We start from the raw sequence: 24,006 nt of genomic DNA, 5'->3' as shown, positions 1-24,006 counted from the left end.
CTCATGAATAAGCTTAAATTGGGATTGGGGACCCAGTGTGGTAAACTGGATTAGAAACTGGTTGTTGGTTGGTTTTGTTTTGCAAATTGTTGCTACTTTTCCCACATGTACTGACGGATTCTCCCTTATTCCTTCTTTTTTTAAACTTTGTCCTAGTTTATAGTGGGACACCAACTGTAGACATTAGATTTGTACCTCTCAGTGCCTTCTGTGTATTTTGGATTCATTTATGCTGTTGAATAAGCCTTGGAGGTCTATGGTTGTGGTTCTAATTTTTTTTTTTTTTAAAGAACCTATTCCTCCCTTAGCTCCATGTCTTCACTCAGGCTTCACTGCTGCTGATTCAGGGTTAGTAAGAGCCACATTAGAGTGGAACAGGTATCTCAGCAACTATACAAAACATGTTTTGTTTGCAATGTTACTATGCTTTGCTTCCCTTCCCCTCCCCACCCCTGGTAAAAATGTTGCCATGTAATCCCTACCTACATTCCAAGCTCTTAAAAACCTTATTCAGTATGGGGAAAGCCTCAGCTTTAACATCAAACTAAGGGTCCTGTTTACTAAGTCATGCTAGAGGCACCCTAGTGTTTTAGTGCACGCTAAGCATTAGCGCACGCTAACCGTGTAAATGCCCATAATATTTCTATGGGTGTCTACATGGTTAGCAAGAGCTAAAAACGCTAGCACACCTTAGTAAACATGAACCTTAATGGGGTATGTATAGCTAACCATCCAAAAATTACCTGCCTTTTCTAAATCTGAGCTCAAGGTGAATTATAATCAGGTACAGAGCACATGTCCTGTCCAAGAGAGTTTACAATCACAGGGCCTCTCACTAAAACCGTGTTAGTGATTCCTGAGCAGCAAAATGAGGAAGCCCATTTGATTACTATGGCCCTCCTCTAATTTGCTTCTCTGGGAATCGCTTGCGCAGTTTAATAAAGAGGCCCTAGTTATACCCGAGGTAACAGAGCGAAGTGACTTGTCCAAAGTCACACAGATGGAATAGCAGAAGGGGATTTGAATCCTGGCTTCCCTTATTCTCAGCCTGCTGCTCTAGTAACTAGGCTATTTTTACTCTACATGACTTACAATTTCCTGCTGCAAAACTGTTTTGTAATATTTAAAACTGAATATCCAATATTACACACAGTAATGTCTGGGGGGGGGTTATTTTTAAATAAAATCTTTTGAACCAGCACAGTTTGTGGCTCAAGAATGTCTTATACTAATACATTTCACCACTCACTTGATGCAGTTCAGCCTCACTGGATCAAAAGTTAACGTTACAGGACTCCAAGATCTGAGCACTACATTTCTTTTATCAAGTTCTCTTAAAGGCACTGAAATCCTTTTCTCTTCTACGTGTAGCACACCTGACAGTTCTATCAATCCATGTGAAGGTAGGTAGAATCTGCAGGACGTTGAAGTATTATACAGTACGCAGATGTCTTCTTGGTGCGCAACATATAAAATAGGGAAACTGCTTTTAAACAAGTTTATGCCTCCTTTTGAGGATATATGCACTACTGAAAAAAATGCATGTTCCAAAAGAGCAGTAGCAAGCTGATCAATTTGGAGGTGGATTCAGTAACCCCTCACCCATGACCCAATGTTGAATACAACGGCCACTAAGCGGCATTGGACTTGGAATTTACAGCAGTATTCAAAATTGCTTCGCCTGAACTGCTTTGTTTGAATGTTAGAAGACGTAGCTCCGTTTGTGAGCGGACTTCTTTAAACACAAGAGATAAGTGTGGTATCTTTGGACATGTGATCCACGAACTGATTTGCATCTATATTCCAGAGACGAAGCACAATTTATAGAGACTTTTCTCAGTGCTTATGATGTGTATATCATGAATTGTGATTAATCTCATTGCATATGGTTCAAGCTTTTTGAAACAATGGCACAGTCTTTATTGATAATTATTTAGGCACTGTTTGATTAGTGCTGTTTCAACATGGTGTTTGGTGTGTGAGTGGTCTGAATGAAGATTTTTTTATGTGTGTTCATGTGAACTGTAAGGTATGTTGTAATTTATACATTTTTCTGGAGTCTTTTTAGTACTAATATATAAGACTCTGGTATTTCATTACTATCCCCTAATTATCTAATTGAGATTAAATTTTAACTGCCAGACCCTCGACCAGTGCTTCAATTAAATTCAAAAGCAGCTTCTACAGTTTTTCCATCATTGAATTCATCCCAAAAACAGCTGCTTGAAGTTCCCATCTTTTAGGCAGGTTCATTTAGAAGGTAGATCTTCCATATTTTTTGTTAAAGACCCTAAATTGTGGAACAGCTTGCCTACTGAACATACTGTGCAGAATATTGCCCAGTTAAGAACGAGTTAAAAACGTATATGTTTGTTCGAGCATATGGGTCATTAGATCAATGAGATTGTGTTATTTTACTTCATTCTCTATTCCTATATCAGAGTTGTAGCAATGGATGGTTTTGTATTAATGTCATGTATTTTTTGTTGTATTGGCATTTTATATGTAATTTTGCTCCCCCACTTAGAATGTTTCAGATATAGCAAGTTAAAAATATGTAATTTATTTATAGATGCTGTTCCCTCGAGTTGGAACAGCCTGTTTAAGGCTAGTCTCAAGATTTTAGTAATGACACTGGGACAAACTGTCCACATGATTAACTGTGCGTCTCCATCCCCCGTCAATCTCTAACTCAGCCCCAATTCTGACTGTGCTATTAGCTCAAAGAAGTGACCTATAGTTCAAGAAATATGTAAAGCTACAGAGTTTCTAGACTGCATGTATAGAAACATCATAAATATTCAATACTGTTATCATGAAAGCCAAACCAGATCTAATCTTGCGGACAGAGTTAACAGTACAGGAATGACAAGGAATCTCTCCTACCCCCAGTAAGGCCACTAGTCTGCCAGACTTTAAAGGTAGGTCTGAAGAAGGAGTCTGTCTGGTATCTGGACAGCGGCTCTAGTTTGTGGCAATGGCTGGGTGGGGGCAGGGCCTGGCCAAAACTGAACAGCGAATTTTGGACACAGATTGGTTTTGGCTGAAACTGGAAAGCCTGGTTTCAGTCAGCCTCTAGATCTATCTTGGCATTCTGGGATAGAGGAGACGAGGTAATACAAATAAATTGACTTGTGAAATATAGTTCAAAGTAAAACCATTTTTTTCATAGAATAAAAACATGTAAAACAGATATAGATATTGATTAGATTCTTGCTTGTCACATTTTGGACATCTTCAACTGCAATCGCACGGACGGAGGCATATCAAAGGACCATCCTCAACTGCCGTTGCAGGGACAGAGGCATAGCGAAGGAGGTCCTTCACCCATACTCTTAAAAAAAAAAAAAAAAAAGTTTTTAAAGTTGTTTTTTTCAGGGTGGGAGGTGGTTAGTGACCACTGGGGGAGTCAGGGGAGGTCATCCCCGATTCCCTCCAGTGGTCATCTGGTCATTTAGGGCACATTTTTGTGGCTTGGTCGTAAAAAAAAAAAAAAAAGGGACCAAGTAAAGTCGGCCAAGTGTTCGTCAGGGACGCCCTTTTTTCCATTATCGCTTGAGGACGCCCCTCTGTTAGGCACACCCCAGTCCCGCCTTCGCTACACCTCCGACGCCCCCGGGAACTTTGGTCGTCCTGCGACGGGAAGCAGTTGGGGGACGCCCAAAATCAGCTTTCGATTATGCCGATTTGTGTGACCCCGAGAGGACGCCAATCTCCTGATTTGTGTCGGAAGATGGGCATCCTTCTCTTTCGAAAATAAGCTAGTTAGTATCCACCATGTCTTTTTATTCCTATAAAAACAGTGGTTGTCAACCACCAAGTTCATATGTGATATAATGAACACTACAGTATAGAGCTGAATACACCAAAAATTTTATTAATAAAAGCAATATAAAGAAATGCAAACTAATCTTAATTGACTTCTTTGTACGAGAGTTGAATTAAAAGTAATGCCTCTGCAATTCATCAACAGGAGAACCGACATGCTGTATGTGTGTTCACTTATTCTTTGAAAGCTTCCTCCAGTTGGCGAGAAGTGTGTGAAAAGGTGGTTTTGCTATTACTTGTAAAATAGAAGCATGCAATAAGAAATCATGCAATTTAAGCAATGCGCTGCCATAATCAAAATTGACTGTTGGGAGTCCTTCCAATAGAAATTCACGGGGTCACGTGATCGCTATGATCGGGAGCAGCTGAGGCTAGCTCCTGAGACTTCCCTCTTGATCAGCTAATATTCTGCATACTTGACTGCTGATTCCCCCCCCCCCCCCCCAAAGACAATTGTGGGAAGTGACAGACTGTGTGGACATTATTTCAAGAAGGAAGGCTGAGACTATGGCTTCGAAACCGCGTAAAGAGCGGGACAAGCAGAAAGGGATAGAAACTAAAATGGTGGACACACGCTGCCACAAGTCCTCAGAGATCCAACATGTGGACAGCGGAATTGGTGGCGGAGATAAAAGCGGAGGTTGAGGAGATGCTGGACTCTAGATTGCAGAAGTTATTGGACAGAACAGAAGAGGCACATGAGCAACTTGATAATGTCTGCTTGGAGCTAGATGCCGGCCTGCATAGAACATCCGCATTAGAAACGCAGACACGAACTACGGCGGAAGAACAGGATTGCCTGAAAAAGCAAGTGCTTGATCTAGAAAGCAAACTAGATGATTTGGAAAATAACTCGCAGTGCAACAATTTGCGTTTGGTTGGATTACCTGAATCTGCTGGTGGTACGGATTTGGTTCATTTCTTAGAGTCATGGTTGCCTGCTGCGCTGCATTTGGAAGACCACATGACTCATTTTCGAATTGAGGGGGCCCACAGGTTACGCCCCAGGCAGGGCCGGTCTTAGCAAGTGCGGGGCCCTATGCAGACCAATTTGGTGGGGCCCCATCCTAGCCCCGCCCCCCCCCCCCACCCATTGATAAGATTTCAATTTTTAGAAAATTTTCTATTTATGAAATTTCAATAAAGACAAATGAAGCTAAACTTGTACAGAAAAACTGATTGAAATAATAAGCACAATGCTATCATGAAACCCCCCCCCTCCCAAGAAATTATTCAGTTCAAGTCCACAATTAGTAGTTCCAATTCTCATAACCCCGGGGGTCAAAGGTGCGGACACACAATCTCTCCACTGCAAAACACTATACACAAACTTGTGCAAAACACAGTCAGAACCTTACCAAACCATAACAGCACTAATTCCAAGGACAGGACGAGCTACAACCTTATGTATGGAAAGGCAGAACTGTAATTACACGGGGCTCTAAAACACCAATACACTACATAAGTACATAAGTACACAAGTAGTGCCATACTGGGAAAGACCAAAGGTCCATCTAGCCCAGCATCCTGTCACCGACAGTGGCCAATCCAGGTCAAGGGCACCTGGCACGCTCCCCAAACGTAAAAACATTCCAGACAAGTTATACCTAAAAATGCGGAATTTTTCCAAGTCCATTTAATAGCGGTCTATGGACTTGTCCTTTAGGAATCTATCTAACCCCTTTTTAAACTCCGTCAAGCTAACCGCCCGTACCACGTTCTCCGGCAACAAATTCCAGAGTCTAATTACACGTTGGGTGAAGAAAAATTTTCTCCGATTTGTTTTAAATTTACCACACTGTAGCTTCAACTCATGCCCTCTAGTCCTAGTATTTTTGGATAGCGTGAACAGTCGCTTCACATCCACCCTTGTGAAAAAAAAAAGGGCTACAAATACTACACGCTAGCAGGATACCGTACCTTGATCACACATGAAAACACATGACACAACAAATATGAAGGCAAAATACTGAATGGAAAGTTACCTCAAGAAGTCAGACTCGGCATGCAGCAATACTAGAAAAATTGAAACTTACATGCAAAATATCACAGATGCACATTTCTAAAAGCTGACATATTCCAATTAATAATTCTGAATAAAATACTTTTTTTCCTACCTTTGTTGTCTGATCATTTAGTTTTTCTATTCGCTTTGGTCCCAGTGTCTTCTGTTTTATGCAGTGTCTTCTTTCTGTTTGATATTTTTTCTCTCACCATGTCCACCATCCTCCTGTGTCCTTATGTGTTCTGTCTACCATCTGTAGCCCCCTGTCCCTATCCTTTCTCCAGTTTCAGCATCTGCCTTCAAAGTGTTCCGATCCAGCCCTTAAATTCAACAATTTCCCCTCCATCCACATCCAGCATTTCTCCTCTCTCCCCTCCACTTCCAGCAATTTCTCCTCCCCTGGGTCCTGCCATCCAAGTCCATCCTTGGCCCTCTCTGCCCTTCCCTCCTCCATCCACATCCAGCAATTCTCCTCTCTCTCTCCCCCCCCCCCCCTCCATTTCCAGCAATTTCTCCTCTCCCTGGGCCCGGCCATCCCATCCAAGTCCATCCTTGGCCCTCTCTGCCCTTCCCTCCTCCATCCACATCCAGCAATTCTCCCCTCTCCTCCATTTCCAGCAATTTCTCCTCTCCCTGGGCCCTGCCATCCCATCCAAGTCAACCCTTAGCCCTCTCTGCCCTTCCCTCCTCCATCCACATCCAGCAATTCTCCCCTCTCCCCCCCCCTCCATTTCCAGCAATTTCTCCTCTCCCTGAGCACTGCCATCCCATCCAAGTCCATCCTTGGCCCTCTCTGCCCTTCCCTCCTCCATCCACATCCAGAAATTCTCCCCTCCATTTCCAGCAATTTCTCCTCTCCATGGGTCCTGCCATCCCATCCAAGTCCATCCTTGGCCCTCTCTGCCCTTCCCTCCTCCATCCACATCCAGTAATTCTCCCCTCTCCCTTCCCCTCCATTTCCAGCAATTTCTCCTCTCCCTGGGCCCTGCCCTCCCATCTGTTCCTTTCTCCCCTGCCCCCTCTTCACCCATGTATCCAGCAATTCCCCTCTCTCCCTGAGCCCTGCCATCCCATCCATGTCGCCTCTTTCCCCTGCCCACCCTCTTTTCTCCCCCGATCGATCCCTTTCCTTTTTTGCTTTTAAATTTACCTCCAGTCCGGCAGCGTCAGTGAAAGCGCTTCTCTTTGCTGTGTCCCGCCTTCTTCTGACGTCATGACGTCAGAAGAAGGCGGGACACAGCGAAGAGAAGCGCTTTTACTGGGAGCGCTTTCACTGACGCTGCCGGACTGGAGGTAAATTTAAAAGCAAAAGAGGAAAGGGATCGATCGTGGGGGAGAGAAGAGGGCGGCAGTTCGGACGAGCGGCGGTGATCCCCGGCAGAACTAAGTCAAGGCTGACTGAGGCGCGCGGGACCCCCCTAAGCGCGGGGCCCTATGCGGCCGCCTCGGTCGCCTCGGCCTAAGACCGGCCCTGGCCCCAGGAACGTGGTGAGAGAAGCCCAGAATGATGATTTTCAGAATCTTGAATTACTCACATAAACAGCTGATTCTTTGCATGATTCGAGGAGGGACGACACTTAAGCATCAAAATACTAAGGTACTGTGTTTCCAAGATTATTCCTTACAAGTGCAGCAGCAAAGGAAGGCTTTCGCACCAGTGCGCACTTCGCTGATTGAACATCATATGCGCTTTGCATTATTATACCCAGCAAAACTTAGGATCACTCACGAGAGCCAAACACACTTATTGACTAAAGCTGGAGATGCTCTTGCTTTCCTGGAGTCTCTGCCAAAATCAACCTCCTCATCGGAGTCAGTACTCTGAATCATTAGACTTATGGGGTCAGTGATGGTTGCTGGAATTACAATATGAGGACAAGAAAGATTAAGCCTGTTTCTATGGGATGACTCTGTTTAAATATGTACGATTGTACATAAAGTCATTCACACAGACGCCCCAATATACATGCTAAACCTTGTGGACCTGCCACCCAGAAACGCCGTAAGATCAGCTCACAAATTTCTCAATCTGCACTTTCCCAACTGTAAAGGACTAAAATACAAGCTGGTACACGCCAACACCTTCTCTTACATGAACACGCAGTTGTGGAATGCATTACCTACAGCCCTGAAAACTATTGACGAACTAACTAACTTTCGGAAATCTTTGAAGACATCTCTTCAACAAGGCCTACAAAGAGAACCCATAACCTTACAAAACTACCTACCAGCGCACCCAGCTATTCAAGTCCACCTCTATACTATCCTGCCTAACACCCTCCTTCTCACTACCGTTTCTTAATCTTTGTACATTACGAATTGTATCTGACATCCTGTAATGACAATGTCATAACAAAACTCTGTAAGCCACATTGAGCTTGCAAATAGTAGGAAAACGTGGGATATAAATGCAATAAATAAATAAATAAATGTTGCAGAAGACTTGCATCAATATTGAAGGTCTTACTGACTACTGTTCGCAATACGGGGATTTGTGGTTTTTTGTTTGTTTTTTTAAGTCAGAGAACTATATTCTTTGGGTAATACAAACCTTTATTTCTTATGACTAGGCATAATGGTCTTATGGGTTACATTGTTGAGATAAAAATGTATTAATACAGAATTATGTAATAATGACCGTGGTAATCTGATATAAATGTCTTGGTAGGAATATATATATATATATATATAATATATATAATATATTGACTTTACTAAACTAAGACCTCTGACCTCAAGCTGATAGTGAAAGCATAATGTTTGGGCAACTAACTTGAGGACAGGAGGAAAAGGGTGCGTGGATTACACAGGAATCTATGAATGAAAGATGACTGTGGAGGAAGGATGTCTGGTTAGATGGAATGAGTGACATTAGTAATATATTATTTTGGTTACATGGTCCTTTTTTTTCTTCTTATAAGGGGAGATATCATATGATGATGATGTATGGATAAGGGAGATGTATAGTAGGGGGGAATAATAGCTGGGATGGAAGGGGAGGCGATCCATACGTGACTGCTTCTAGGAGGGGGTAGGGGTACAAGAAGGGTTTGGAACGTGGGATGTTCGGGTGAGGAAAGGAGGGAAGGGGGGAGGGGGTATGTTGAGGGAGGGAAACATAAGGAACCATGCATAGAAGGGAATGAATGGAAGTAGGAAACTTCCTTTGTTATTGGAGGATAGGTGTAGGCTGGTGGCGTTATAGCAGTGGGGGTGGACGTTTGGACAGGGTATGTTGGAGTCTGGGACAACATACCTGGATTGTATGGGGAAATTATCTGCCTTATAGGTCCTACGTAGAGGCTGTCACATGAGACATTGGAAAGTGTACTCTTAGAACGTGGGGGGGGGAGGCATATCATCTCCCATAGCCTACATCGTAAAGGGGCTGCCATTTCTATGATTCAGGAGACATCTTCTGCAGTGGAACATCATAAATTACAAACCTGGTGGGTTGAGGACTATACTGAAGCTCCAGCTAGAGGGAAGAAAGCTGGCGTTGTAATATTATTTCACAAAGTCTACATATTGAGAAGGTATTGCTAGAGACAGATCCAGAGGGTTGCTATATTATAGCCCATCTGGTAATTGATGGGTTTTCCTTGTGTTTTGTGTAATATTTATGCTCCCAATAACTATGATAAAAAAATTTTGGATTATTATTCACAAACTCCAAAAGCTGGCTGGACTGCCATTATGGGAGGAGACTAATGTAGTGGTGGATCCGAATTTGGATAAATCACACTCCCTAGGGGTCTTAGCTATGATGGTACAAAAGGGATTCCACTGTTGTGTGAGACTGTAAACTCTTGGATGTTTGGAGGGTGTTACACCCGAATGAAAGGGATTACACGCATTTATCACAAGCACAATCAAACCGAATCTCATATAGATTACCTTTTGATAAGTGAGAGGCTCTTTTCCAGAACTTGCTCGGCCCACCGTTGATCCCACTGCGATATCGGATCACGCCCCAATCTGGGTTGAATTAGGGGGGAGCACACTGGGACGCTGTTTTCAATGCTGGCCTTTCCTCTGGCTTGCAACAGGATAGGGAGGTCATGGATTATATTAGGCGTAAGTGGAACGACTTTCAAGAGTTTAATGACCACCATAGTGATGACATTGTTTTGTATTGGGAAACAGCTAAGGCAGTCCTAAGAGGAGATATCATTGCTTATAGTGTCTTAAAGAGATTACAGAGAGATGCGGCTATAATTCAGCTGGAAAAACAAGTGAATTCTTGTCATCAACAATATGGACGAAAATCATCTGCTGAAACTAGAGATCGATATTTAGCTGCACAAAGTTCCCTTAATGAGTTGATACACCAAAAAGACAAAATAAAATCGGCCATGTATTATCAATATCAGATTCATAAGTATGGGAGTAAGACAGGGAAGATGTTGGCACATCTGGTACGCCATAGTCAGGGACCTAGAAAGGTGTTGACCCTTAGGGCTGATTCTGGATGGCTGACTCACTCTGATAGAGACATTGTTCAGACTTTTAAGATATTATCAACAGTTATACAAGGTGGACTCCAGACAGGAATTGGACCTGGATATCTATTTGAACAGTTTGGATTTACTCAGATTTTCAGAGGCTCAGGCAGCAAAACTGAATGTTCCAATAGATCTAGAGAAAGTGCAGAGGGTCGTAACTAAGAGCGCGCTATATAAGGCCCCAGAGCCCGATGGATAGAGAGCAGAGTTTTACAAGATAATGTTTCCAGACAGTCAGCATGTTTTGGTTCAATTATTAAACATGTTTATAGAGAATCAGCAGTTGCCCGACACTTTAAACATGGCGGAGATAGTAGTCTTCCCAAAACTGGGAAGGGATCCAACTCTTCCAGAACCTTATAGACCGATATCGCTGCTCGGGTACGAGGCGAAACTTTTGGCTGGCATTCTGGCTAGTCGCTTAGCACGCGTCTTGACCTCCGTGATAGCTGAACCTCAGGAGGGCTTTATCCGTGGGAGACAAGTGGTAAAAAATATTTGTAGTATCTTAGCCTCACTGGAGCAAATACAGAAGACGCAAACTCCCACGTTTTTAATTAGCTTCGATGCCGAGAAAGCTTTTGATAGGGTTAGGTGGGAATTCTTGTTTGCAGTTATTACGGACATATGCTATTGAAGATTTCTTTGCTCAAGCTAGTTGGACACTGTATTCTAATCCAGTCGCAAGAGTTATGGTTAATGGACATACTTCGGATTTCTTTCCTATCCTCAGGGGAACTCAGCAAGGATGCCCGTTATCTCAGTTATTATTTGCCCTCACTTTGGATCCCTTGATTAGGAAGATCATAAGTAATCCAGATATATGTGGAGTTAAGTTGGGAACTTATGAGTTTAAAATATCTGCATTTGCTGATGACCTAACACATCGGTCTCTGACGATACTTTAGAAAGGGTTTCTGAATATGGTTCATTCTCTGGCTTTCGACGTCACATGCATAAATCAGAGGGATTACTAACATTTCCAGAAGTATGTACTCGCTGGAAGGGCCCATTCCCGTTAAAATGGGCTGTAGAACATTTTCGATACTTGGGCATTTTATTAACTAGCAACATGAAGAATTTATATAGGCTAAACATTGATCAGATACTGCATGACACACGAAAACAGCTAACAGTTTGGCATAGTTTACCGTTGTCCTTAAGCAGAAGAATCAGTTATACCGCATGATTATTTTTCCTAGGTGGCTGTATTTGCTACGACATCTGACTCTCTGCCTTCAACAGAGAGATCTTCGGAGGCTTTGACGAATGTTAACCTATTATTGTTGGGACGGTAAAAAATCTAAATGCCCTTTCGAAAGACTGTTTGGTCACTGGAGGGATGGGGGATTAGGATTGCCCAATTTACGAATACATAACTAGGCATGTTTGTCGAGACATTTAGCAGATTAGGTGCTAGGAACGGAACACTATATGAATTGGTCACTTGAAAAATAATTATTTTTACCAGAACACCCGCATTATTTGGTGCAGATTCCGCAATTGAGATGGTCATCTGGGTTGAAAAAAACATGTTCTTTTGCAGCCAATGCGTTATGTTTTGAACTTATTAACAGCATTGCATCAAAATCCTCACTGTACGGATTTCCTTCCACTTGTGGGGAATTCGGAAGGAGTATTTCATAAGTAGGCACTACAAGGAATATTTTATGTAGATGTATTGGAGGATGGCACTTTGCAGGCGTTTGAGATTATAAGGGGGCATTTGCTACCACATCGATTAAATTTGTGTACTCACAGCTGGCACACTATGTCAAATTTATTTCATCACATTGCTCCCGAGGGGTTTACAGACTATTAGAGGAATTTTTTGGCCAATGAATCAGGCTGGCATCTCGGTAGCCAATCTTCATAAGGCTTTAATGCAAATTATTCCTCATAAAGACTTTACAGTGTTGGCACATAAGTAGTATTTAGATTCTAAATGTTCCATTCCTGGGGAGGGGATTTCTACACCTCATTCAACAGATCCCAAAGTACGTACATAGTGCTAATTATGAGAGCCTATATATCTCCCAGACAGGCACACTATGTGGGGTGCAGAGATAATGAGAGGCATATTTTCAAAGCACTTTGGGAGGCTAAGTTCCATAGGTTTCTATGGAACTTTGGGAGGCTAAGTGCTTTGAAAATGAGCCTCAGTGTACTAAATGTGGGGATCCCGCTGCTACGCTGGCTCATGCTCTTCACAGCTATTCACAGATTTTAGTCACAATTAATTCAATATTGGGAGCATTTATTGCACAAACCAATTGTAGTCACACCAAAGACAATTATATTAGGTTGGGTGGGACAAAGTGCTACACTCATACAGAAAGATCGTCTGTTTATAAAGCAGCTGTAGTAGGGAATAAATGCATCTTGCAGTGTTGCACTCAAGATGCAGCTCCCAGCTTTTGGGCTTGGAAGAATATATTTCATAATCTATTACTTATGGAAGCAAGAGATGCAGGGCAGATCCCGAAACGAAAGAACAATTCTGGTCCATCTGGGACCCATATATTATGGTGTTGTCTCCGAGGATACATAGTCTTCTCCTGAATCACATTTCACTGTAATGCATTAGGAAGATAATTATTCTCCTGTGTCAGATTGGAAGGCAGTCCTTAGTTGGTTGTTAGCCACATTGTATGGTTATACCCTGTTGTTGTTATGGGGGGGGGGGGCACTAATATTGAAAGCTCTGATTAGAAAATACGTATGAGTTGGGCTGTTTTTTGTGTAGTATGGTTGGGTTAAGGAGGAGGGGTGGGGGGTGGATGAGGAGTTGGAGGGGTTGGGGAGGTGGGAGATATCAATTGCACTGGTTAGTCTTTTGAATGGAACTGAGGGTTTCTTAAACTTTGGACTACTACTATTTAGCATTTCTATAGCGCTACAAGGCATACGCAGCCAGGCCTATTCTTGTTAAAAATTCTGATATCTTGTTTTCATAAATGTGTTAGCAACGTTATGGGGTGTTCCATGTTCTTGTATTGTAACATCTTCTTGTCATCAATAGAAATTCACCACCACATGCATTGTCCTTTACAAATTTGACAACTTTTCTTGTTTGGGACTCATGGTACTGACATCACTGTAAACCACCTGCAGGCAGCTGTGAATTTTAATTGGAGGGACTCCAACAGTCAGAAATTCTGTCAAAGCAAATTGCTTAAAACTGCATCAAGTTCTCACTCATGCTTCCATTTCACAAGCCACAGCAATATAGACTTCTCACAAACATGTCTTGCCACTTGAGGTGAAGAAAAAGATTTCAAACAAGTAGGCATGCGTAGTGTATTAGTGCTACCCATCCATTCATGAATTATGAAGGTGGAGACATTTTTCATTCAGCTCAAACTTATTGGAATTTTTTTTTGTAGGAATTTAAAAATATTTTAGTCTTCACTTTATTTCATTGAGAACTCTGGGACTACTGTACTGCCCAGTTTTTCTATGCAGGGCTGGATAGTAAGATTAGTATGACTATCAAGATGTTTCTTTACCTCTTCTGGAGTCTATAGAGAGAATAAAACATTTTCCCTTACAACTTACCAATCACTCAGTAACAGCAACACAAAATTCCTCCACTAGTAGATAGTTTGTGAAATAATGGAAAACCTTGCAAATGGAACTCATGTAGCATAACTATAGCTTTAAGCAACGAGCTGAAAACCCAGTGAAGCCTGGTTCAAATCTCACTATGGCCCCTTGTGATCTTGGCACCCCTAAGGGTTCCCTCCAAGTTTATACCTTCTTTCTTATCCCATCTCTCTAAACTCCATCACATGCTCCCTACTAGAGAGCTGCAACAGGGACAGAAATTTCACCCATCCCCTATACTAAAATAACCTGACTTGTGGTAAAACCTCATCTTGACAGTTGCCCATGTTAACTTCCCTTCCTCAGTGCTTACTGGGATTTCAATGCCATCAACCATATCCATTCATTTTTTTTAGTATTATTATAATTGCCATCAAAACTACTCAACACTCTCAAAACAGGGAAGGTACAATAAATACAATAGCTAATAACACACCATGGAAATAGTAAACTAAAATTAAAATACTACTTAAAAGTGAGAATCAAAATTTCAATACCGGAAATTCATAAGGAAAGACTCACCTGAGCCTGAGATCTTAACAAGAAATTGCCAGATAAAAAGGTCAATGTGCTCTCCTTACATCTGACAATTTCATATTAAGTTCTCAGGTGAGTCTTTCCTGATTAATTTCCAGTATTTCAATTTTGTCATTTTTAACTAGTACTTTTATTAGTTCACCATTTCCAGGGTTATCACTAGCTATTATAATTGTCTATTATAATTGTCATGGCAAAAGGAAAGGACAGGTAGGATGGCCTGCCACTACACTAGCAGGGGAACCCCGCAGGACTTGTGTCCATCCCCTCAGGAATCCATGGGACATGATGGGGATCCCTGCTGGATTCCCACTGGCCCTGTTCCTGTGCTACTCTCTACCCCTATGCATATGTACTCTTCCCCCCTACCAGTCCCCAAATCTTAAAAAATATATATTATACATATATTATACCTTCTACCCAATAATTAGAGTTGGACCACAACCCATTTCCCCCTGGATTCTTTTATTTTTCTGCCATCTCCTCTTTCTCTACATCCAGTAATGGCAATAATCATGTCTACCCTGGAGAGAGCAGGTAACCCCTACATATATATGCCAGGCTGGAAAATCTACTTTAAGAGAGGAGAATGCAGCATTCCCAGCTCAGGCTGGTGGCAGTAGTGAGAACAGTAAAGCACAGATAAGTTCAAAATGCAATGATATTGAATGCCAGTGGGAGGAGGGGAAGCAGACCTGGGATATTTTATTTTTGAGCTAGTGGTAACAGTGATTGATAGATGCAGAAGCAGAATTAGGAGCAGTATGGGCCTTTCAAATACCTAGCCCCCTCCAGGCACCCATAGTATTTAAGCATGGGCTTACTATCAATTTTTGGGTGACACTAGTTGAAAATAGAGAGAAATTACTCAGTTCAGCAATCTCTGAAAAGTCAGACAACTTTGTAATGTCAGCCAGCAATTTGGAAACTGCACTGCCATGAAACATGCTAGTGAGAAAATTCCCAAAGATTCAGAATGACTAAACTACAGGATTACTATTATAGTTATGCAAGAAGCTCTGCAACTTAACACTTGCCAGTTTTTAACTATATTATTAATTTTGATTTTGCTCACACCTTTTTCAGTAGTAGCTCAATGTGAGTTACATTCAGATACCACTGGGTAGTTCTCTGTCCCTGGAGGACTCACAATCTAATTTTGTACCTGAGGCAATGGAGGGTTAAGTGACTTGCCCAAGATCACAAGGAGCAGTAGTTGAATTTGATCACCTCTGGATGACCAGTGCTCTAACCACTAGGCTACTCCCCCACTCCAGGTTCTAAACCTAAAACTTTCAACTCCCCATCATACATCTTAACCAAATTAACAGGCAACTTGGCCTTTGGTACATGTGTTTTAGAACAGCAGCCTTTTAAAGTGAACTGTACCTTCCAAGAATAAGGAACAGGACCAGCTCCAGAAACACAACCTCCATGCCAATTGAGACTTCTGCTTAATATACGAAGACTTTCAATATATAATAGAAACAATTACAACAACCCTTTTATTAGTTTAAAAAAAACCGAGGTGTAAAGTTTGAAATTGATGTCAACTTACAGCTGTTCAACCTTCAGCTGTAAGAAGCAGTACTGGCAGCACAGAAATACGAGGGGGGGGGGGGAATAAAAAAATACTAACGAAAATTTAAAAAAACAAAACAGCAGCCCAGAAAACAATAGGAGCCTTGACAAAATGAAACGGGAGGGAGGTAATAACGCAATAACACTTGAAATTTAACAGAAAGCGAATTCAGGGCGCCAGCTACGCCGCCCCCCAATAAAAAAACAAGTTAACATTTTTAAAGCGAACTCGAGCAAAAAGTGTCAGCTCCATATTATATGTTCCAGAAAGTAAAACGAAAAAGCTAAACAGATAACATATCATTATCATGAAAAGAGTCCACCGGTCCCCACCCACTTCTCACCTAACGTGATCAAGCAGGGCTCCCACTACGTTCTCGGCCCGAGGGCGACAGGTAAAGATGGGAAGGCTCACGTCATCCTCGCCACCGCAAGAGAAACCTATCCATGTGCTCCGCACCTCCCCCTCTCGGACCATTCGACCAGCAAACTTAACTTTATTATTGTGCCAAAAACAAGCCCGACAGACTCGCCCCCAGCGAAGGCCATAGCCTATAGCAATTAACCGGGAATGGACAGAGGATCAGTCTGCGCCCGGCTCCAGAGTCCAGCCCCTGGCCAGATTACATAGCACTTACCAAGAGGACAGAGCTCCGCACCACCTCCGAGACGCTCTGCCGCAGCTCTGCCGCCGTGCCCGGTTTGCTCAGAGCCCGGGTGAACTTGCGGGTCTCCAGATGGAGCGTATGAGACATCGCGGCGGGCAGAAAGCCAGTTACCAACCGCCCCAGCGGCGGGGATAAAATAAACCGATAAATAAGTGCATGAAAAAGAGGAGACGGGGAGGCCAAGCAGTCCTCAGCGGCAGTACATCATGCCCGATATTCCTGGGCGGAGCCGCTGCAGCGAGCTGGGCGAGGCTAACCTCCGGAGACAAGCGGGCAATCTGCCACCTCTTTAATGAACACCTCTCCGGTTGCCCTTTTACGAAGGAGCTCGCCCTAAATGCAAGATGTAACCTGGAACTGCCGGTCCGTCCTCATTTCAGCGTTCCCACCTCCGCCTTGTGTGTAGACCCTATCCTTCTCTTACTCCTCCCACTGTTCGGACTTAAACTCAACAACTCACTCAGCAGCCATTCCCTAAACCCCGCCCATACACAATCGCCGTAATGTCGCGGCTACCAACCACAGCTCCGCCAAACTCCTAGATCTCCAACTGCTATTGCTCGCCTCTTCCCAAATCCGCGCAGGACGCAGTGGGCGGGTCGTTGTCAGTCCCCACCCCCCCCCCCCCCCCCCGTGCGTTCAGATTTACCTGTGGGTTGAAGCTATGGATGGGTAGGAAATTGGAATTCACCTTTTCTGTTTAGTGAGGTTGCCCTGTTAGTTAACTTGAATAAACAGAAATTAAGATAAATTAATTCACATAGATAAGGTGAGACTTTCTATTGGGTTAAACAGTACGTTTCTCTTGGCTAGTTTTCCTCAGGACAGAACAGACTGAGGAAAATATGGTGATTTTCCATTTTTTTTTTCATCTCGAGCACACTGACAAGCACACCATCGGTTTTTTAAAGGCTATATATTTTATCATTTCACAAACGAGTGTTAAAATTGTGTTTACAAGTCAATAATTAAAGTTTTAACATTGTATTATTTATCTTTACCTTTAAATATTTGAAGACACAAACTGGCTAAAGCGAAACAATACACTTCAAACATAAAATTAGCCACAAAAACAATTTTAAAGTGAATACCCCCCCCCCCCCACACACACACACACACACACACACAGTGCTGATGGTGATCACATCACTGCATCCAATCTGTAGGTCTCTAAACCTAAATTCCTTTATAAATGACTCTCACATTTATAGACTACTCCCTAACCTCTGCAATTTCCTCTCTTTTGTGTGGTGTACCACAAGGTTCCATTCTCTCACCTCTCCTTTTCAATATTTCTTCCCCCCCAGCCCCACTCATTTCCTCCAAGGTCTCAGCATGAAATTCTACATCTATGCTGATCATATCCTTTTGGTTTCCACACACAAATCGCTATCACCACAGCTTTCCTTAATACAAATATGTCTTGACTCAACCCCTCCAAATCTGTGGCGATGTGGATATATAGGTGTTCTCGGACATCTAGTCTTGCATCCACCTTAAGAGATTCCCCTCTTAAATTTGTAGACTCCCTACACTATCTAGGAGTCATTATAGATTCCCAACTTACACTTGCCCCCCAGATTTCATCAGTTGTATGCTTCTGTTTTTTTCCTCCCTTTTCTCTAGTCATGCTCTCCACTCTTTTCTAGGTGATGATGCTTGTGCCATACTCCTTTATGTCTTGGTAATTTCCAAATATGATTATCGTAATGTCATATATGCTGGTCTCCCGTTCTCATCAAAACGTTGCAGTCAGTTCAGAACACAGCTATGCATATTCTATATCTGGCATTTTGACATTATTTCCCCTGCATTTATACAGCATCATTGGTACCCAATTACATTTTGCATTCAATATAAAATCTTAATTCAGAAAATACTTTATTCATATATCCCACCCTATTTGTGCTCTGCTAATTTAAACCAGTTGACTACTCCCGCTGTAGCTCATTCTAGATTACAAATTACTCGCTATTCCACCTTTTTCTTCCTTGGTCCATCTTTATGGAACTCTTTTTCCCCCTGGTTTACTAGGCTACGCTAATGCCAACACAGCCCATTCACTTAGAATGGGCCGTGTTGGCATTGCTGCATGGCTTAGTCAACAGGGATTTGCCTTTTCCTTCTGCATAGAACAGCCCTACCCAAACTTATTTATTTTATTTATTTGCTTCATTTGTACCCCTCATTTTCCCACCTCTTTGCAGGCTCAATGTGGCTTACATTATGCCGTAATGGCAATCGCCATTTCCGGAATGAGAAATATAGAGTATTATTGCATTTAAAGTACAGAAATTATAAAATAAATTAGAGGTAAATAAATATTCAGTTCATTTCAGGCAGTAGAAACCAAGCTGATATATAACATTCAATAGTGACAATGTGATTGAAGTAAACAAATAAAAATAAAAACAAATAAAAAGAGTTCAATGTTAACTTGTTCTGATAAAGTTTTGATGTCAGGTCATTTATGAAGGATCCTTTTCATAAGTCTTTTTGAACAGGTTAGTCTTTAATAACTTCTGGAAGGCTGTTAAATCATGCATTGTTTTTATGGCATTTGGTAGTGCATTCCACAGTTGCATGCAGGTGTAGGAGAAGCTAGATGCATATATTGATTTATATTTAAGCCCCTTGCAACTGGGGAAATGGAGGTTCAAGAATGTGCGGGATGATCTTTTTATGTTCCTTGCTGGTAGGTCAATAAGGTCTGACATATATATCAGGGCCTCGCCATGAATAATTTTATTTTATTTTTATTTTTTATTTTTTGTTACATTTGTACCCCGTGCTTTCCCACTCATGGCAGACTCAATGCGGCAGGCAATGGAGGGTTAAGTGACTTGCCCAGAGTCACAAGGAGCTGCCTGTGCCGGGAATCAAACTCAGTTCCTCAGTTCCCCAGGGTACAGGTTTTGAATATAATTCGATCTCTTAGTGGGAGCCAGTGTCATTTTTCTTTGAGGGGTTTAGCACTTTCGTATTTCGCTTTTCCAAATATGAGTCTGGCTGCAGTGTTTTGGGCTGTTTGGAGTTTCTTGATGATTTGTGCTTTGCATCCGACGTAGATGGAATTGCAGTAGTCCAAATGGCTTAACACCATTGATTGCACCAGATTATGGAATACCTCCCTTGGGAAGAAAGGTTTTATTCTTTTGAGTTTCCACATTGTGTGGAACATTTTCTTTGTTATATTTTTCGCGTGGCTTTCTAGTGTGAGATTTCGATCAATTGTGACTCCCAGGAGTTTCAAGGTGTCTGAAACAGGAAGAGTTTGGTTTGGAGTATTTAAAGTGGTATGTTTGATCTTGTTATATTACGATGAAAGGATAAGGCATTGTGTTTTTTCTGCGTTAAGCTTTAGTTGAAATGCATCCGCCCATGAGTTAATTATTTGTAAGCTGTGATTAATTTTATTTGTGATTTCTGTTAAATCATTTTTAAACAGGATGTAGATCGTGACATCGTCTGCATAGATGTATGGATTGAGGCTTTGGTTGGATAATGATTTGGCCAGTGGAGTCATCATTAAGTTGAAAAGGGTTGGTGAAAGCGGCGATCCTTGAGGCACTCAACATTCAGGTTTCCATGGTGATGATGTAATCGACTTTGATATCACTTGGTAAGTTCTTGCGGTTAGGAAGTAATTAATCCATTTCAATACGTTTCCTCCAATCCCGAAATATTCTAGGATGTTCAATAATATATTGTGGCTGACCATGTCGAATGCACTGGACATGTCAAATTGTAAGAGGAGAACATTGTTGCCAGTTGCAATTATTTGTTTAAATTTAGTTAAGAGTGTTATTAGTACTGTTTCGGTGCTATGATTAGCTCGGAATCCTGATTAAGATACATGTAGTATTGAGACATTTTTCAAGTAATCGTTGTTGTTTGGTAACTAAACTTTCCATTAACTTAACTATAAGAGGGACAGATGCAACCGGGCAGTAATTAGTTATATCATTTAATTTTTTCAGGTCTTTAGGTATTGGGGTAAGTAATATATTTCTTTTATCCATAGGGAAGAATACATGTTGGAGCATTAAATTTCAGTAGGAGGTGAGATCTGTTATAAGAAATGAAATAAAAGTGGGAGGACAACCAAGGATTCCAAAGACTGAAAGGATATATAATAATAAAGATGTTTATTGAGGTATAAAGACTCGACACAACGTCGTGTTTCGGCCGTTAGGCCTGCATCAGGAGTCTTAATGCCGAATGCTTTTGAGAACTATTTGATGAAGGCAAATCCTCAACAAAGGGAGGTCTTTAGAAAGACCGTTGTGAAGGTGAGCGTGCTTCGTTGTCTCCTCTGACACAACGCTTGTATAGAATGCTGCAATAAGCCAACGAAGCACGCTCAGCTTCACAACGGTCTTTCTAAAGACCTCCCTTTGTTGAGGATTTGCCTTCATCAAATAGTTCTCAAAAGCATTCGGCATTAAGACTCCTGATGCAGGCCTAACGGCCGAAACACGACGTTGTGTCGAGTCTTTATACCTCAATAAACATCTTTATTATTATATATCCTTTCAGTCTTTGGAATCCTTGGTCGTCCTCCCACTTTTATTTCATTTCTTGTTGTTGTCCGTGGGGCGTCTAGAGTTCTCCGCCTTCTGGCGGATATTTTTTCTCGAGATCTGTTATAAAACATTGAGGGGCAGATTTTATTAGGTAACTGGGGCATGAGTCCAGTTTGCAGTGGGACTTGGCGAATCTATTGATCGCTTGGGTGACGGTTTCCTCTGCCAGTAAATTGAAGTTTGTCCAGATTCGGTCTGCTGGATATTCATCGGTGACTGGGTCCAAACAATTAATGAATTTTTCATAGTCGGTGGAATTAAGTGGTAAGGTGGATCGTAGTTTTATAATTTTCTCGTTGAATGGGGTATCTATATTGTGGTAACCGGTGAGGTGTCATAAGTTCATAAGTATTGCCATACTGGGACAGACCAAAGGTCCATCAAGCACAGCATCCTGTTTCCAACAGTGGCCAATCCAGGTCACAAATACCTGGCAAGATCACAAAAAGTACAAAACATTTTATACTGCTTATCCCAGAAACAGTGGATTTTCCCCAAGTCCATTTCATTATGATCTATGGACTTTTCCTTTAGGAAGCTGTCCAAACCTTTTTTGAACCCCGCTAAGCTAACCGCCTTTACCACATTCTCTGGCAACAAATTCCAGAGTTTAATTACGTGTTGAGTGAAGAAAAATGTTCTCTGTTTTAAACTTACTACTTTGTAGCTTCATCGCATGCCCCCTATTCCTAGTATTTTTGGAAAGCATAAACAGACGCTTGGGTCAATACAGTATAGTGCTGTTACACAGTGGCATAGCAAAGGGGGGGCGGTGGGGCAGTCTGCCCCGGGTGTCAGCTCAAGGGGGGTGCTCCCTGCCAGCTCCCCCCCCCCCGGGTGCAGCACGATGACACCCCCCCTCGGCGCATCAACACCCCCAGACCCAGTGCCTACCCTCAGCTCCGTCTAACCAGCTCCCGCATCCTACCTTTAAAGAAATCTCGGAAGCCGAGGCAAGGCGCAGCGCCTCACGCCTGCATGTAAAAGAAGTGTGGATCATCTCATCGGGCCTTCCCTCGCTCTATCTGTCCCGCCCTTGCGGAAATAGGAAGTTGCGTCAGAGGAGGGCGGGACAGACAGAGCGAGGGAAGGCCCGATGAGACGATCCACACTTCTTTTACATGCAGGCGCGAGGCGCTGCGCCTCGCCACGGCTTCCGAGATTTCTTTAAAGGTAGGATGCGGGAGCTGGTTAGACGGAGCTGAGGGTAGGCACTGGGTCTGGGGGTGTTGATGCGCCGAGGGGGGGTGTCATCGTGCTGCACCCGGGGGGGGGGGGCTGGCAGGGAGCACCCCCCTTGAGCTGACACCCGGGGCAGACTGCCCCACCGCCCCCCCTTTGCTATGCCACTGTGTAACAGCACTATACTGTATTGACCCAAGGAAGGAGATTTTGGCCTCTGGAAGCTAAATGTATTAGTCCAATAAAATGGTATTATTTTATTTTCTGTATTTGTATTATTTCTGTTTGTTAATTTGTAAAGTGGTGATTGGTATTTGTTAGTTTTTTCAAATTTACATCTGCTGTCTTTATATTTTGCACAGTACTAGGGGACATTTTCTGTTTCTGTGGTGTTGCATTGTATGCAGAGTCTGGCATCGGGGTTCAGTTTAATTTTTGTCTAAATAGAAAGTTTATGATTACTTATTCTATAGTGGATTAGGGTGTATCTGTGTTTGTGAAAAAGACATGGCTTTTGGTTGGCATTGACTGTGCAGGATCGACGATCTGTATTAATCTGTCTGTTTTTGTTTTACAATAGGTGAATTGATGTTCTAGTGCTTACTGTAGTGTTTAAGATGCTTTTCTTTTCCTTATGTGACTCATACAAATTACTGCTTATGGTGTCAACTACCCTAGCTATGCCCAGGGCTGGTCTTAGCAAGTGCGGGGCCCTGTGCAGACCAATTTGGTGGGGCCCCATCCTAGCCCCGCCCCCATCCTAGCTCCACCCCATTGATAAGATTATTCCATTTTTAAAAATTATTTTTATTTATGAAATTTCAAATAACGACAAATGAAACTAAACTTGTACAAAAAAACTGATTGAAATAATAAGCACAATGCTATCATCATGAAACCTCCCCTCCCCAGAAATTATTCAGTTCAAGTCCACTACAATTAGTAGTTCCAATTCTCATAACAAAGGAGAAAATAAGGAAAAATATTAAGAAAAGATCCAGAACAGTGCTACAGTGTAAAAGGTATGCCAGGAATGCTTTATCTGCCTATGGCTGGAGAGAGGTTGAGTGACTTGTTACGGTCCCGGTCCGGGTCGGAGCGGAGGCACGAGGCAGAGTTGAGGCACGATGAGCGGGGCCCCCTTAGGCGCGGGGCCCTATGCGGCCGCCTTGGTCGCCTCTGCCTAAGACCGGCCCTGGCTATGCCACTGTATAGACCTCTATCATATCTCCGCTCAGCCGCCTTTTCTCCAAGCTGAAGAGCCCTAGACACTTCAGCCGTTCCTCATAGGGAAGTTGTCCCATCCCCTTTATCATTTTCGTCGCCCTACTCTGCACCTTTTCTAATTCCACTATATCTTTTTTGAGATGTGGCGACCAGAATTGAACACAATATTCGAGGTGCGGTCGCACCATGGAGCGATACAAAGGCATACATCCTCATTTTTTGTGTTCCATTCCTAATAATACCTAACATTCTATTTGCTTTCTTAGCCGCAGCAGCTGTTG

General features: G+C 42.5%; 1 protein-coding gene across 1 annotated transcript in view; it reads right to left on the bottom strand.

Moving 5' to 3' along the window:
- Nucleotides 1-17,129, bottom strand: part of DOCK9 (dedicator of cytokinesis 9) — a 719,745-nt gene extending 702,616 nt beyond the window's left edge. Inside the window, 1 exon segment of the mRNA XM_030201354.1 lies at nucleotides 16,701-17,129. Within this exon segment, the coding sequence (XP_030057214.1) occupies nucleotides 16,701-16,817 (117 nt within the window). The 5' untranslated portion in view covers nucleotides 16,818-17,129.
- Between the last annotated feature and the right edge of the window lie 6,877 nt (nucleotides 17,130-24,006).

This window comes from Microcaecilia unicolor, chromosome 4 (genome assembly GCF_901765095.1).
Source record: "Microcaecilia unicolor chromosome 4, aMicUni1.1, whole genome shotgun sequence".
Lineage (NCBI taxonomy): Eukaryota > Metazoa > Chordata > Amphibia > Gymnophiona > Siphonopidae > Microcaecilia > Microcaecilia unicolor.
Note: the sequence above shows the minus strand (reverse complement) of the source record. Positions and strands in the feature narration are given on the sequence as shown.